The 15,032-nt window shown below is 44.0% G+C and overlaps 1 protein-coding gene across 1 annotated transcript in view; it reads right to left on the bottom strand.

Moving 5' to 3' along the window:
* The window catches only part of AACS (acetoacetyl-CoA synthetase), a 44,763-nt gene that overhangs the window by 13,067 nt on the left and 16,664 nt on the right, over window positions 1–15,032 (bottom strand). Inside the window, exons 7-12 of the mRNA XM_085876739.1 lie at window positions 7,963–8,044; window positions 7,450–7,624; window positions 1,767–1,847; window positions 1,268–1,392; window positions 1,099–1,163; window positions 771–893 (exon numbers count right to left, since the gene is read on the bottom strand). Coding sequence (XP_085732865.1) covers window positions 771–893; window positions 1,099–1,163; window positions 1,268–1,392; window positions 1,767–1,847; window positions 7,450–7,624; window positions 7,963–8,044 — 651 coding nt within the window. The remainder of the gene's footprint in view (window positions 1–770; window positions 894–1,098; window positions 1,164–1,267; window positions 1,393–1,766; window positions 1,848–7,449; window positions 7,625–7,962; window positions 8,045–15,032) is intronic.

Genomic DNA, 15,032 nt, shown 5'->3' with positions numbered 1-15,032 from the left:
GGTGGTATGAAGAATAGATCAATGTAATATGAAAGCTAAATGTTCAACGGTTTGTGAAATATTGCATACACAAGCCAGGTTACTGAGATGGTTGCCATAGCAACATAATTCAGCCAATTACAGCCATGATCGAATGCGGTTGATAATGTCATAAGGAAGAGATATCTGCAATATGAAAGCTGCAAAAGGGGGGTGTTGCCCCATTTTACAAATCTCCTGGGAGGAAATAACCCTGAGCTGTAAAAAAAAAACAAAAAAAACCCAGAAATGTGAGAAGAATTAAGGGACAATGGTTGGATGCTTGCTGCAAGTTAAAACAATTGAAATAGCATTTCCTCAATTTGCCTGTTTCGGATTCTCATCTGAACCGATGGCTCATGATGCTCGGAAACAAGGTTTAAATCCCATATATGATACATATTTGTCCATTGTTTACTACTATGTGGTCAAATACATATAAAAAGTATACCGATGTCTACCAATGTTTTTGTCTTACAAGTGATTGAAATACAAGCTCACTCTGGACTTGGATAAAAAGCAAAAATGAATTAATTAAAACAGCCAGGATAATCCAGATTTAAGTTCATTATCAAATATTTTGTTCCACTCAAAGGAAGAAAAGCAATGTCAATGGCTAATTTTCCAACATGCAATGGGTGCCCATACTTAGTCAAAGCATGGGAGAGTGGTGTGATCAATGAAAAGTTCGACATTTCCATTTGAAGGTACATATACTCGAGTTGATGGGTAAATGACTGTGTTTACTTTACCTGAAATGGACACCAACTGCACATCCGATTTCACCTCGTTGTACACGTAGTTGAATGACCGAGCAGGTAGCACTGAGCCAGTCGATAGAATGGTGTGGAGGCTCTGAAGTTTGTGTGTCTGCACTGCTCACTCACATGCATAAAATGAGCCACACCTCTTCATCCACCCACCCCCCTCAGCCAAGCGCTTCATCCACTTCATCAAAACGCTTCACCCACCCGTACCCTTCAGCCAAATGCTTTCCCCATCCGTACCCTTCTGCCAAACGCTTCAACCACCCACACCCATCAGCCTAATGCTTACTTTCCCATAATCATTTTTACTTACTTGGCCTATGCCCATCATCCTCAAGAAGAGACAGCAACTTTGGACTCACACCCAGCACTGAAACTCTGTGGAAAAGGAGAAGAAAAAATGAACAGAAAAGTTCAAAAGAGATCCAAATTAGAGCAACACTGTGAAGATTTTGGAGATGTGAATAAAATGCAAGATTCACCCCAGCTGATCAACCAGGTCGAGAAGTGCGCTTGGTGAAGGTACAAGGGGAGACCCATCATACAGAAGAACAGATGCACCGACAGAAATGGCAGCAATCAGCCAGTTCCACATCATCCATCCCGTCTGGAGAAAGAGGGGAAGGCACCAAGGAAAATCAGCTAAACAAACAAAACATTGCTGAAAAAATGAAAAAACAAAAAAAAAAGACATAATGAACAAAGAGGAGAAAAATGAAAGAGATTGCAAGGAAGGAAAAGAGTCATATTAAGGAGATAAACAAAAGAGAAGGAATGAAGGAAAGCAAAAGAAAGACAAAGATAAAGAATGTGGGAGGGGAAATTTTTACACAGTGCAGTAGCACGAGATACCACCAAAAGGAGCATTGTATTTTTGAGGTGGATTTTCAAATGTTTACATCAATACCAAAGAAGAGAACAAAAGAAAGAGAAAAGGAAAGCAAAAGTGAAAAGCAGGAAAAAAGGAGGCCGGCGACCTACTGTGGTATAGAAACACATGAGATCTCCTGCGCCTAACTCTCCCTGAAGTAGATGCTCCTCCATCTGCTTTATCAGAACACCCTGATGGTCATCAAATGGGGTTCAGGAGTAAACATAGAAGGGACAAAGAGGGAGAGAATGGAACAAGAAATATCAACCAAAAATGAATGCAAGGTCATAGAATGTCTTCCTGCAGCATAATCCTCTCAAATTTAAGTTACTCTTGTCTATAGTACTGTATGGAAGCATCTTCTAGGACTTAAAAAGAAAACACAAGGGGAATTTTAATTGCAGAGAGCAACTACATATTATACTTTTTCATACAAGGTCAATACTCGTGGAAAAGCGACGTCATGGAGGGCAAAAAGGAAATGAACCGAGAGTGGAACAACAGTTGGACGGAACAAGAAAGGGGATGAACAAGCAGGAAAAAAGAGAAGAGATGGACAGACACAGACACAGACACAGACACAGAGAGAGAGAGAGAGAGAGAGAGAGAGAGAGAGAGAGAGAGAGAGAGAGAGAGAGAGAGAGAGAGAGAGAGAGAGAGAGAGAGAGAGAGAGAGAGAGAGAGAGAGAGAGAGAGAGAGAGAGAGAGAGAGAGAGAGAGAGAGAGAGAGAGAGAGAGAGAGAGAGAGAGAGAGAGAGAGAGAGAGAGAGAGAGAGAGAGAGAGAGAGAGAGAGAGAGAGAGAGAGAGAGAGAGAGAGAGAGAGAGAGAGAGAGAGAGAGAGAGAGAGAGAGAGAGAGAGAGAGAGAGAGAAAACATCATGACCTGCTGGTAAGAGGGACACGTTAGGTGAGGTATGGTTAATGTTATCATCATTGGGGGGAACAAAATGCATGGTTGAACACCATCGTTCTTCCACTCACACAGCCGACATGTTGCTGTCAATGGAGTCCTGTCTTCCTCTCCCCGAGTGGAGACTGGAGTTCCCCATGGCAGCACCAGTCTTGGTCCTCATCTATATAAATAACCTCTCCGATGCTCTTTAAAACCCTCTCTCCCTTTGTGTTGTACAGCAACACTGTATCGTAGGGCTGGGCAAACTGCAACTGCATCACTCGCTACTGATGTGAAATTCATGAGAAGCGAGTCTAATAAATGGAAGATGCTCTTCAATCATGGAAAATCTCACTGTCTCCCCCCTTCGCTCTGGCAGAATTATCAAACTAACCCACCTGTCCATTTTTATGGTCAGCCACTGGAAGAGGTACATGGGTGAAACTGCAGAACTTTTGAAAAAAGGAAAGTAACGAGCAAAACGACAAGGAAATTTTTGAAAAAATGTCAAAATATACCTTTTTAGGTCTTTATGATGATCCTGTCCAGAATGTAACAAAAAGACAATGCAAACAAAAAACGATATTTGGGGAAGAATTTTTTTATTGCACCTGAACATCCATGACTGAGAAGATTATTTTCAGTTAGAACAGCATTTTGTTATCACACAAGAAGTCAATACTGAATGCCACATACCTTTCCAGGAATTTTAATACAAGTGTTTTACATGGGGACGGAGCTCAAGCGTCATGCACTGAAGAAGTTTACCAAAATTACCCTCGCTCGTGGTGAAAAACCAGAGCATTCACAACCCCCTTATGGTTTCTGCTCATTTCTTTACTTGGCGGATACTGGATTCAATGCCACAATGTCTGTACAAAATACTTTGCCGAGCCGTGTTGTGCGCTCGTGGGGATTTTGATTAGATTCGATTTCCTGTATTAAGTGAGTTTTGGTTATATCTGATTGCATGCACTTTATTCATTTATTTATTTCTCTGCCCGTTTTCATGTGCATCCATCCATCCATCCATCCATTGGGACCATACTCTGTGCGGAGCGTTGGTGCTGCTGAAGCAGTCTCCTTGGCTATTGGGCACAAACCTGGATGGGTCGCCACTCCTACACAGGATACCATCAAGCTGGCACTCATTTTGCCGACATCGGAAGGATGACAGGCAGAGTCAACCCCACCTGGTATTAATTCAACCGCTGAGCAGGATTTGTAGTCAGGAATCTAGGATCCCAAGCCCACCACTCTAACCATTAAGCCAATACCAGGCATGTTTTCATGTCCGCATATCTTTTGTTCCGGGATTCTCTGTTTTCATTGTCTGGTGCCTTCTTACAACTTCTCATGACCCCCTCCAGCAGGGGTCAGTAAACACACACCATGGCATGTGTACAAGGGAAAGTTAATAAACAAATGAGTTTCAAAATATTTCTTTGATTTGAACTTATAACACTATTGCCTGTGCCTGCCACACTTTTCTCATCCCCACTGTGAAACTGAGTCGAGAGCCTGACAGATTTATTTAATGTGCTGTGCAACACAGGAATGATGGACCAAATGCCCCCATCCTGTATCAAAGTTTCCTCGTTAAGATTTATTGGTCTCATATCAATGTGGTCACAAACTTCATCGTTACCAATAGACATCATCAGGTTTTGTATTTGTGTGCAGCAGAATCAAGTCTTTACTTCATACAATGTAAAGACGGCACCGCTATTTTCCGTAAAGTTCATAGGAGGAAATGGCAATGGGAAAATCCAACAATGAACACTATTTCCATATTTACTGACAGACAGACGTTCTCCTGTTTGGGAGACATCTGATCACGGGAACGTGCTTTCAAGCTTTTGTAACCAGCCAACTTATACAAAAATACCTCTATAAAAAACTACCATGGGAGTAATTCACACAATCGTGTTCATGATGCGTTAGCATTGCACCCCATCCGGATGAAATAGGTTAAGAAATGAATCAGCATATTGGAATAGCACCTCATTTCTCGATAATCGCAGCATTCTTTTTCTGATAATCGCGGAATTCTTTTCTGACGAAGAAAGTACGGAAACCTCTGTGTGGGTGGTCACAAAAATAAGAATGGAGTTTCACCGACGGAGGAAAAAAATCTCTTGAATTTGTAAGCCACCCCATGCACCATGACCTCTCTTGGGCCAACCACATAGCAAGGCTGGCCTCCAAAGCCAGCTGCAGACTGGGCATCCTCCATCGATCCATGTCTTTCCTTGTGAAAAGCAGAGCGACTCACAGTCTACAAGGCCTTTGGCTGTAGCTCAATAGAATCATGCTCTCTTCCTATGTGCTGTCAACCCAGCATCAGATCTGTCTCTTGGATTCTGTGGAATCTAAAACTCTCAAAATTATAGGAATCTCCCATGATGAGGCTGAAGCACAAGGTATGTTGATTCACATCAAAGGTAGGTCAGTGGTCTCCATATTCTACTGCCTCTTCTCAGATATTGCTCACTGCTCCTCAGTCCTCCAACCCTCCCCAACAACTCCAAGATACATTCTTCCAGTGCTCTCCACCCCCCCCCCCCTTCTGGTTAAAAACTTTCAAAATCCAGCTTCACTGCTCACCTCAACAACTTTGTTCCTTTCTCCTACCTCTGGAAATGCTTTCCAGAGGCCATGCTGTCCCACACTTCCCTTCACAGGGGTTCAGGCAGGCAGTGTACCGCAATCTCATGTCATCCCCCATGATCTTTATTACCCCCACTAACCCTTTCTTGCTGATTTTAATGAACTGAGTGTTTACTCTCCCTCTTCCTTTCCTGGTTGTTTCATTCTTATGCCAGTTGTGCCCAATTGTTGCCCCCACTACTCCACTGTCAATTTAACCTTACCTCACTCTTGTTGTGAGGTCAGGTTAAATTGACTCACCATGAGCCTCACTCTTGTGGAGAGGGGGGGGGATACTACTTCATCGAATTTCCCATCAATTTCTGTGAAGGTGGCAGTCGTCTTCGTGATCTGATGCAAAACTGAAACACATGCGATATCACAAGCGGCTAATGATGGACAAGGCTTTTTTTGTTTTGTTTTTCGCATGCGTTACTCAGACAATCACCTTGCTTCAATTCTTGGTTAATAGTGCAAATCTTTTTTCATAGAATGACACAAAACAATTTTTTTTGGGGGGGAATGACGTTATGTTTCTTTTTTGTTTCTGCAATTTACCTTGCATTTCCTTTAAAAATGACTACCTTTCTAATTATTGAGACGAGAAGCACCTGTTCCCTACAGGAGCTGCTGGGTGGGGGGGGGGATCATGTTATTATCGTTATTTGACTGTTAGTACAAGATACTAGTAGAATACCCTTCCGACGGGCGATCTTGTTCCAAGCATGCAACACATTCTTCTGACACGTCCCTTAATTTGGGTGGTGTATAGGCAACAGCCCGCTGACTCGATCACTCCCGAAAATAAAATAACCTGGGTTACGTATATGAAGCAAAAACATGCACACTGCTTATGTGCATATGTAATACATTGTGGTTATGTAGCTTGAATAATTCCAATTGCACCCATCTCACCCCCCTCCCCACCACCCCCCCAAAGGAAGAAAATGACAAATTGGTGAAAAAAATTCAAAACTTGATGAAATCAAATGAAACTTGCAAATGCACAACTTCAGGGTGCCCTCATTAATCCCTGAAAGTTTCAGCATCGTCAGTAAAATCCTCTCAGAGTAGTAGATACATACATACACTTGCTCCATTATTGGGTTGCCGAAATAGGTGACCCTTATTGTCAGTAATTCTGTCTGTTTGTTTGGATGATTGTTCGTTTGTCATCAGCATAATTGGTAGTAAACGTGGGTGGATTTTGACCAAACTCGAGTGGTAGGTACATCTTATGACCTAGTGCTTTGGAAATTGTGATGGTTGCTTTGGTTCCCAAGCAACAACCGAAAAACCTTCAAAATCGGTACCGTTCACGCGAAATAAATTCCGAAAGCCATTATCCCACGCAGGGTTATGAAATTTGGTACGAATGATCTACAGGTGATGCTCTATCAAATATATTCCGGTTTTTGTGATACATGGAATACTTTACCCGCAGCGTCCCCTAGAATTAGGGTATGCGTGAAAATTGAAGGCCCCCTAGCGACCAGGTGAGTGCATCGATACGAATTAAACTTTGCAGGTTCATGGTACTCAATGAGTACTACAACTTTGCCTCAGGACAGATTGACCGATTTTTCTTAGGTCAGGGATCAAAGGTCAATTAGTTCAAAAATCGATAATATGCGAGAGCTGGAGGTGCCTTCGCGCCAAATGCTACTCCTCCGAGGGTTATGGTCAGAAGGTCATGAAAATTCACACTAATCGTCTGGAATACATTGTGCACAAACGATCAATCCGGATTTTCGATTTAGATCTTTGTTCACCCACAGCACCCCCTTGAACTTTGGGGATTTCCAATTTCAAACTGCATTTTCGGTACTTTTCATTCAAATGGATACCGAGTCGTTATCAGTAGATGGAACTGGATGAGATTTGATATGCATAATCTTAAGGTGATTCCCTATCCGCTATGTGACATCCATTTTGCTCTATATCTTATAGTTTCCATGCTCGGCGACCCATCGCCGCCTACCGGCTTGTATATAGATGAGTTGATCCATATTCCATGAACGAAAGGCAGATAGATGTTCCACTTACCGTGTTGATCAGCGAACAACATATAGAGTTAGTCTCGCATAAAAAGAGAAGAAAATTTTTTTTTGCGAGGATTATTTTGTTAAAAGGCTGGTAATGCTGTAAAAACATGAGGTTAAAAAATTACAATAACGGTGTCGTTGATTGGCTTTTCGTGTAAGGGTAATTAAAGCATTAACTGTGCAACAAAAGTGTGGTGATATTCTCACCCCGACTGAATGTACAAGTCCCTTTGGTGCACCCGTTGTTCCTGATGTAAAGGCGATGAGAAGCGGGCAAGAAAATGGCAGCTGTTCAAATGTTAACTCCACGTCAGCTGTTTCTTCCACTCCATTTACAATCTCTCTATCCTTTCCAAGTGCATTGAAATCTTCAATAAACATACTAGAGTGAGAAGGGAAGAAGAAGAAGAAGAAGAAAAATCAAGGTTTTAACCAAAAATCTTAAAGAAAAAAAAACAAACAAACTCCATGACTTGGGGCAAGCAAGGAAATGGAGTTACAATAACCAAGAGACTAAAACATTAAGGAACAAAACAAACAAACAAGAAAAACAGTTGATGCTAAAGAGGAGATGTTTGGCATTGAAGTGTTGTTAATGGTGTCAATGAGGGGAAGTGGAAACTGGTGAAAGGATGTCTAAATGGATACAAGCACAGCTGGAAAGGTTTAACACAGGAAGAGAAGTTAGTAAAATCTGGAAAACAAAGAAACAACCGAGACCTGTGTGGAATTTCAGAGATGTCGATATTTTTCCTTGCTTCCACGTACGGAGTGATAACGACACGTTGAAGACTGGGAAGGGCTGGTTCCGGATGGTGGGGAGGTGAAGACAACAAGGAAATAGAATTATGAACAACCAGCTGTCCTCCAAGCTTCATCATTCGGGTGGTATGATGGGTTTAAAGGAGTTTGTCACAAAATAAGTCACTTTTGTGTTGGCTTCGATCACAATGCTCATCATGTAAAAGATGTATTAACACTCGAAAGCATGTTATGGTTGCCGGATTCTGATCGTGATGTTTTATATGTAGAAATGTGAGGATCTTGCAGTTTCAAGGTTTTAATCCTTAATACAAGCAATGGAGGCACCGCTGATAGCAAGTATTGAAAAAAACGTTACTTACGGTGCAACACCTCAAAATACTGCAAGACAACAGTTTGTTGTCAGCAAGCTATCTTCGGTGGTCTGTGTACATTGTATGTTCAATTTGGTTGTTGGAATGTAAGATGCCGAAGCACAAGGTGTTCAGTTGTCTTACCCTTCCTCCCGTCCTTGGTTTACTGAAGCTTGTGGTGAGGCAGTTGTCCTGAAACAACTTGCCTTTGCCTCATGGAAAGCAAACCCAACTGAGGGCAATCTCAGTTCTTTCCACAAAGCTCGGAACAAGTGTGTATCTACCCTCAGGAGAGCCAGAAAACAACATCTTTCTCATCTCAAGTCTGAACTCTCAAACCTCTCTCCCTCCTCAAAATCCTGGTGGCGTTTAATCAAATCTGTTTCTGGTGTATGTTCCCCCTCCATCCCCTCCCTTACCTCAAATGGCCGCACTGCTGATTCCACACGTGATAAAGCTGAATGTCTAAACTCGGTGTTTGCAGCTAAATCTTGTGTCCTAAACCCATCACTATCTCTACCCACTTTACCCAGTTGCACCCAACTGTCCCTGGACTCTGTATCCTTTTCTCCTGACAAGGTGGAGAGCTTGCTTTCAAACCTCGAGTCAGATTCTGCAACCGGTCCAGACGGCATCAGCCAACGTGTCCTCAAAGCCTGCTCTTCCTCACCCTCTCTCTGTTCTATTCACCCTCTCATTTGCCCAAGGTCATCTGCCATCTGCTTGGAAATCTGCTAACATCACTGCCCTGCATAAAAAAGGTGCAAAAACAGATCCCTGTAACTACAGACCAATCAGCCTTCTCCCAATCATCAGCAAGGTGATGGAATCCATCATCGCTTCAGACATGAAATCCTTCCTCTTCTCCAATGGCTTGATTTCCAATCATCAATTTGGTTTCAGACCAGGTCACTCTACCCTGGATATGCTGCTTCTGCTCTCCCATCAATGGATGGAGGTCCTCAATGCCAGACCCGTATCCCTGGACATATCACATGCTTTTGACACAGTCTGGCACCCTGCCCAACTCACCAAACTCTCTTTCTATGGTATCCAAGGCCATCTCCACTCATGGCTCGCAGACTTCCTCTCCTGTCGCAGTCAACGTGTGGCCCTAAATGGAGTTCTTTCATCCCCTCTTCCTGTCCAGGCTGGAGTTCCTCAAGGTAGCGTTCTGGGCCCTGTTCTTTTTCTGGTTTTCATCAATGACCTCTCGGACTCTCTGGAAAATCCTCTATTTCTCTTTGCTGACGACTCCACCCTCTGCCGTACCATCTGTCATCCCTCAGACCGGCAAGCAGCAGCTTCTTCGCTCACTGCAGATCTGGATAAAATCACAAACTGGTCCAACACGTGGAACATGTCTTTCAATCCAGACAAATCTAAAACTCACTACGTCTCTTCGAAAGGACCGTTTACAAAACCCCCCCATCCACTTTCTCAACAATCCTCTGGAAGAAGTCTTTTCTTTCAAGCTTCTGGGTCTCACTATCTGCCATGACCTTTCCTGGGAAAGTCACATTTCCAACCTCGCCTCAAAAGCCAGTCGCCGACTGGGAATCCTCCGTCGTGCAAAGTCCTTCCTCGGCCCTCTTGAGCTCCTGACCACTTACAAAGCTTTTGCCATAGCTTTTGTTCTTATCCACCTTTGGAGTGTTGAGATCCACCGCGTTGGTTGGCGGAGATGTTATTCGTTGGGGGGGGGGCGTTGTCTGTGGGGATGTTGATGGTTGTGGAGATGGTGGTTATGGTTGTTGTTTTGGAGGTGGTGAGGAGATGCGGTTGTGATGAAGGTGGTTGTTGTGAAGGCAGTGGTGGTTGTTGTTTTGGAGGAGGTGGTTGTTCCAAAATAAAGACAGCAAAAGAATAACGGCTAACTGAAGATTCACAGCCCGGTTACACGAATAATTGCCCGTTAAACATCGGTGGGGAAATCTATTCTGAACACACACTTATCGACATAACTGATTTCTGGGAAGCCTGAATGGTGTTCTGTGAATTTTGACAACCGTAACAATATATACAGTACTATTGAACGATGAGATGGTCATTTACTTCCTCTTTGTCTCCATAACTCCATTATTGTACTCACCTCTCCACCTACCTCGACTTACTGAAGCTACATTGCCCCACAGGTAAATGTGAGCAAATATACCCGATGCAAATATTTATGTACCTATGAAACTAGAAGTACCTATCAAGTATCTTATTTTATTGTTTTATGTAATACTGGCAAATACAACCCATCGCTTCGCTGATGGGAATATTATGGGTTAGTGGGAGTAAAAAGGGGGAGGGGGAGGGAGATCGAGGTGGGGTGGGGAAAGGGAAGGGAGTGAGAAGGGGAGGGGAAGGGAGGCAGCATGAAGGGGAGGGGAAGGGAGGCAGCATGAAGGGAGGGCAAAGGAAGGCAGCATGAGGGGAGGGCAAGGGAAGGCAGCATGGGGGGAGGGCAAGGGAAGGCAGCATGAGGGGAGGGCAAGGGAAGGCAGAATGAGGGGAGGGCAAGGGAAGGCAGAATGAGGGGAGGGCAAGGGAAGGCAGAATGAGGGGAGGGCAAGGGAAGGCAGAATGAGGGGAGGGCAAGGGAAGGCAGAATGAGGCGAGGGCAAGGGAAGGCAGAATGAGGCGAGGGCAAGGGAAGGCAGAATGAGGCGAGGGCAAGGGAAGGCAGAATGAGGCGAGGGCAAGGGAAGGCAGAATGAGGCGAGGGCAAGGGAAGGCAGCATGAGGGGAGGGCAAGGGAAGGCAGCATGAGGGGAGGGCAAGGGAAGGCAGCATGAGGGGAGGGCAAGGGAAGGCAGCATGAGGGGAAGGCAAGGGAAGGCAGCATGAGGGGAGGGCAAGGGAAGGCAGCATGAGGGGAGGGAAAGGGAAGGCAGCATGAGGGGGATAGGGTAGTTAGCAGACAATATGTTATAATTTACACACACACACACACACACACAAAATTGGCTCTAATTGAGAACACATGTTAATACGGCGAAGGGCTCATAAATCAGGTGTTATCAAATGTATTTTGCTTTGAAACTCGCAAAGAGAAAGCACATCGAGTCATATAAAATAACCAATTGCTTTAGAAACAGTCATGAGGGCAAAGGAAAACATGATCACTCATAAGATGCTGAGGTCTAAGTTAAAACCTACAAGATACAGGATGAAACTTTGCAACACGGCACCGGTAACCAAGCATGCAGGCATACACACACACACCTAGGGAGAGTCCCTAAATTACAGATCCAAATCTATCCACATATGTATCTTTACCTTGTAGCAACTGCCAACTGTACATCCTGATCAGGACAGGAACAGCAGCACCGTCCACTGGAGAGCGCTCGGTAAGCAGCTTAACTACTCAAGCAAGCACTCTAATTCAATGGTTGGCAAGCGATAGCTATGTCCGAATGTCCAAACTATGTCCGAATTAGACAAATGAAAACTATTTTTTAGCAGTTGGAACTGCTGCTAAGTTCAAATCTGAAGCTTAAATTTTGAAATTCAGCTCAGGTTAAGAGATTCTCGAGCTTATTTCAAATGCGAAAATTAAACAAAGTCACGAACAATGGCATCTCCAGGCGTTTATAAGCATTGTGATGTATTGAACGATTCGTAAGTATGAAGCTATTGTACACAAACCGACCTATTCCAAGGCAAGGCATTTTTGAGCTGAACAGACAAACTGATGCATTGAGACCCCAAGTTGAGAATTATCTTCAATAGGGGTGTTTAAATTTACAAAAACAATCAGTTTTCATTCATGCACTCACTTGGTATGCACGCAAAGTTTCAGGCTGCTTGGTTTTCATGGTTTTAGAGGGCAAAAACACACGCGCGCGCACGCACGCACGCACGCACACTTATTCCTGCTCATTAAATTGTACAATTTGTGATTTATTAAGACTAGATATGGAGTGTTGAAGTTCTGGAACACATCTCCTGTGTTGCAGTTAATTCTTATGGGAAATAGCTGATCAGTTCAAGTCATCTTTTCCAAGAACGTAACCCCAACTTAAACTGGTAATTAATTGGCAGTTGACAGCCACCGGTTGTACTCAGAGCATGCACGGGAAGGTTTTCAGTGGTATAAAAATAACAACACTCCCCGAAGTTAGAACTGCCACGTCAAATGTGTGTTTTAACATTCTGAGAAGTGTTTGTGTGTTTGACTTCTATGCATTCCAAACTCTGGATGGAATGAGTTCAGAACTGGTGTTTTTACGTGGTATTAAAAAAAAAAACAAATACAGCCCGAGGGTTCAGGATAGGGGGCCCAATTTTCTCCATATAAATATTTAGAGCACAGCACCACTACGGCGAGATAACAAGTATAACAAGTTATTCTAAAATGCACCAATCTGAGACAATTCATTCATCAGTAATTATTGCTGAATTAACCATCGGTAATTCTGGGGGAATCAACCCAGCCACAATTTTGGGGAATTAACCAGTCCATAATTCTGGGGGAGTTAACCCATCTGTAAGGACATGGACTTCACCAAGGAAGTCTTGTAAAGAAAGGAGGAAAGAAAAAAAAATGTTTGCATAATTGTATGCTCAACAAAACAAGTTTAATTCATGAAACATAAAAATGAAGAATAATCCTTGCCGATGGCATCAATGAGTGTCTCCCCTGGTAAAGCACCACAAATACACTGAACTCCCTCCAGGAACATTTCACCTTCTCTATAAATCAATAAAACCACTTCACCCTCAGGATCCAAAATCAGGACCGTATATAAAATCATCGACCATTTTGACTGTACTCCACAAATGTCATCTGACCTTAGGCACAGTTTGGAATGCAAGATGCTGAAGAACAAGGTGTGTTGCTCTTACACAGCAGGCAGGTTGGAGGACTCTGCTATTTACCACCTCTTCACCGGTCTAGCTCTCTCTGTTCTCTCGCCGCTCCAAGTCTCACCAACCACTTCAGGATGCACATATTCTTCCAGTCACACCTTCCTGGTTAAACTTCCAAATCCCAGAGTGCCAGCACATCTCCACTTCTATTACTTTACGTAGAAGGCTTGCATCACATTTATCATCATTACCTCCACCACCGAAGGTGAAGAAGGTTATGTTTTCACCCATCTGTCTGTATTCAGAATATCTCAAAAAGTTGTGGGTTGTGGACGGATCCGGATGAAATTTGGTGGACAGGTTCGGTGTGTGACAAGGTCAGATTAGATTTTGGTGAAGACCCAGATCTGGATCCAGATCTGATAATTTCTTAAGTGATTCTTCACCATTGAAAGATGGGGCTCAAAAACGATATGAAGCATATTTAAAAAAATGTATTGGGCCAGATATGTTCTCGTGGATCAGGCATTACGGGGCAGAGGTTTGCACTCTACCGAGTGCCCTTCTAGTTGCTTGAAAAATCGAAGATTTTTCAAGTATAGTGGTTCATCAGTTTTGTCTGTCTGTCTGTCTATCTATCCATCTATCACCTACAGGTCACAATTTCAAACTGATCTTCATTACACTTCACAACGTGTTAGAGTTTGTCATAAAGAAGAAGCCTATTGTTCGAGGTCAAAAGGTCAAAAGATCAACAACTTCGGAGAGATTTTCAAAATCCTCAATTTTCATCCAATTGACAATTATTTTTGAGGTCAACATGGACCAAAAGGTCAACATCAGCCCAAGGTCAACAACTATGGTGGTATTGTTACGAATTTGGAAGCTTACTGCACTCAACATTCAGGTCCTTATAGAACAGTTATATCGGTAAGTGTGTGTTTATAGTTAGGGCCCCCTACCTGTGTCTAACGGGAATTACATGTGTGTGCTGCGGAGTTTCGTTTACAACAAATCTCCTTCACTTCACTTCACATACCGACGCCATTGCCCACGTGCGTTCGGCCACGTACGTGGGCGGAGATTTCCATCACCTCAGACCGGGAATCCGCCCAGTAAGGCAGGGGCGTACCCCTTGTCCAATCACGCCACAGAAAGCGACCTTTCCCACGGCACCCCGGCCAATGGCATTGAGATTGCCACAGACAGCGACTTTCCCACTGCACCCCGGCCAATGGGATTGAGATTGCCACAGAGAGCGACTTTCCCACGGCACCCCGGCCAATGGGATTGGGATGGCGACAGAGAGCGACTTTCCCACGACGCCCCGTCCAATGAGGCTGGAGAGCGCCTCAGACGGCGATTTTCTCACCCCGGGGGAAAAAAGGAGGTCGTGGTCGTCATCATCATCGTGTTGCGTGTTAGGGTCCCGCCGGCTGGCTGGTTCGTCTGGTCCTGGATCATCGTCGCCCCTGATCTTCTCCTTGGTCTTGGTCGATTGGTGCGTGGCTGGCTGGAGAGCACGGTACCTGGTGCTTGGAGCGGCATAGTGTTGCGGGTTCGAGTCCCGCCGAAGACCACACGAGGTGGACAGGTCCAAGCTCAGGCTCTGGTCTCCAGCTCACCTGTCCTCGAGCTGGAAGCCTTCAATAAAGACCTGACGGGTCCATTTCTGTATGTGTGTGTCTGTGTGTGGGCCCGTCTTTAAGTAGCAACTATACAAGTGCTTTTGCTTCAACAATGACTGCATTTCTTATAGTCAGATAACTCTGCTCTTGTCTCCCCCTCCCTGCCTATTGTAAATCAATATCCCTTTTGTTGAATGTATCAGCTCATTTCTGTGTTTCTTTCATTGGCTTAGCACGGTGCGTGTTG

This window comes from Eptatretus burgeri, chromosome 1, assembly GCF_056783735.1.
Source record: "Eptatretus burgeri isolate ZD-2024b chromosome 1, Ebu_testis_v1, whole genome shotgun sequence".
Taxonomy (NCBI): domain Eukaryota; kingdom Metazoa; phylum Chordata; class Myxini; order Myxiniformes; family Myxinidae; genus Eptatretus; species Eptatretus burgeri.
Note: the sequence above shows the minus strand (reverse complement) of the source record. Positions and strands in the feature narration are given on the sequence as shown.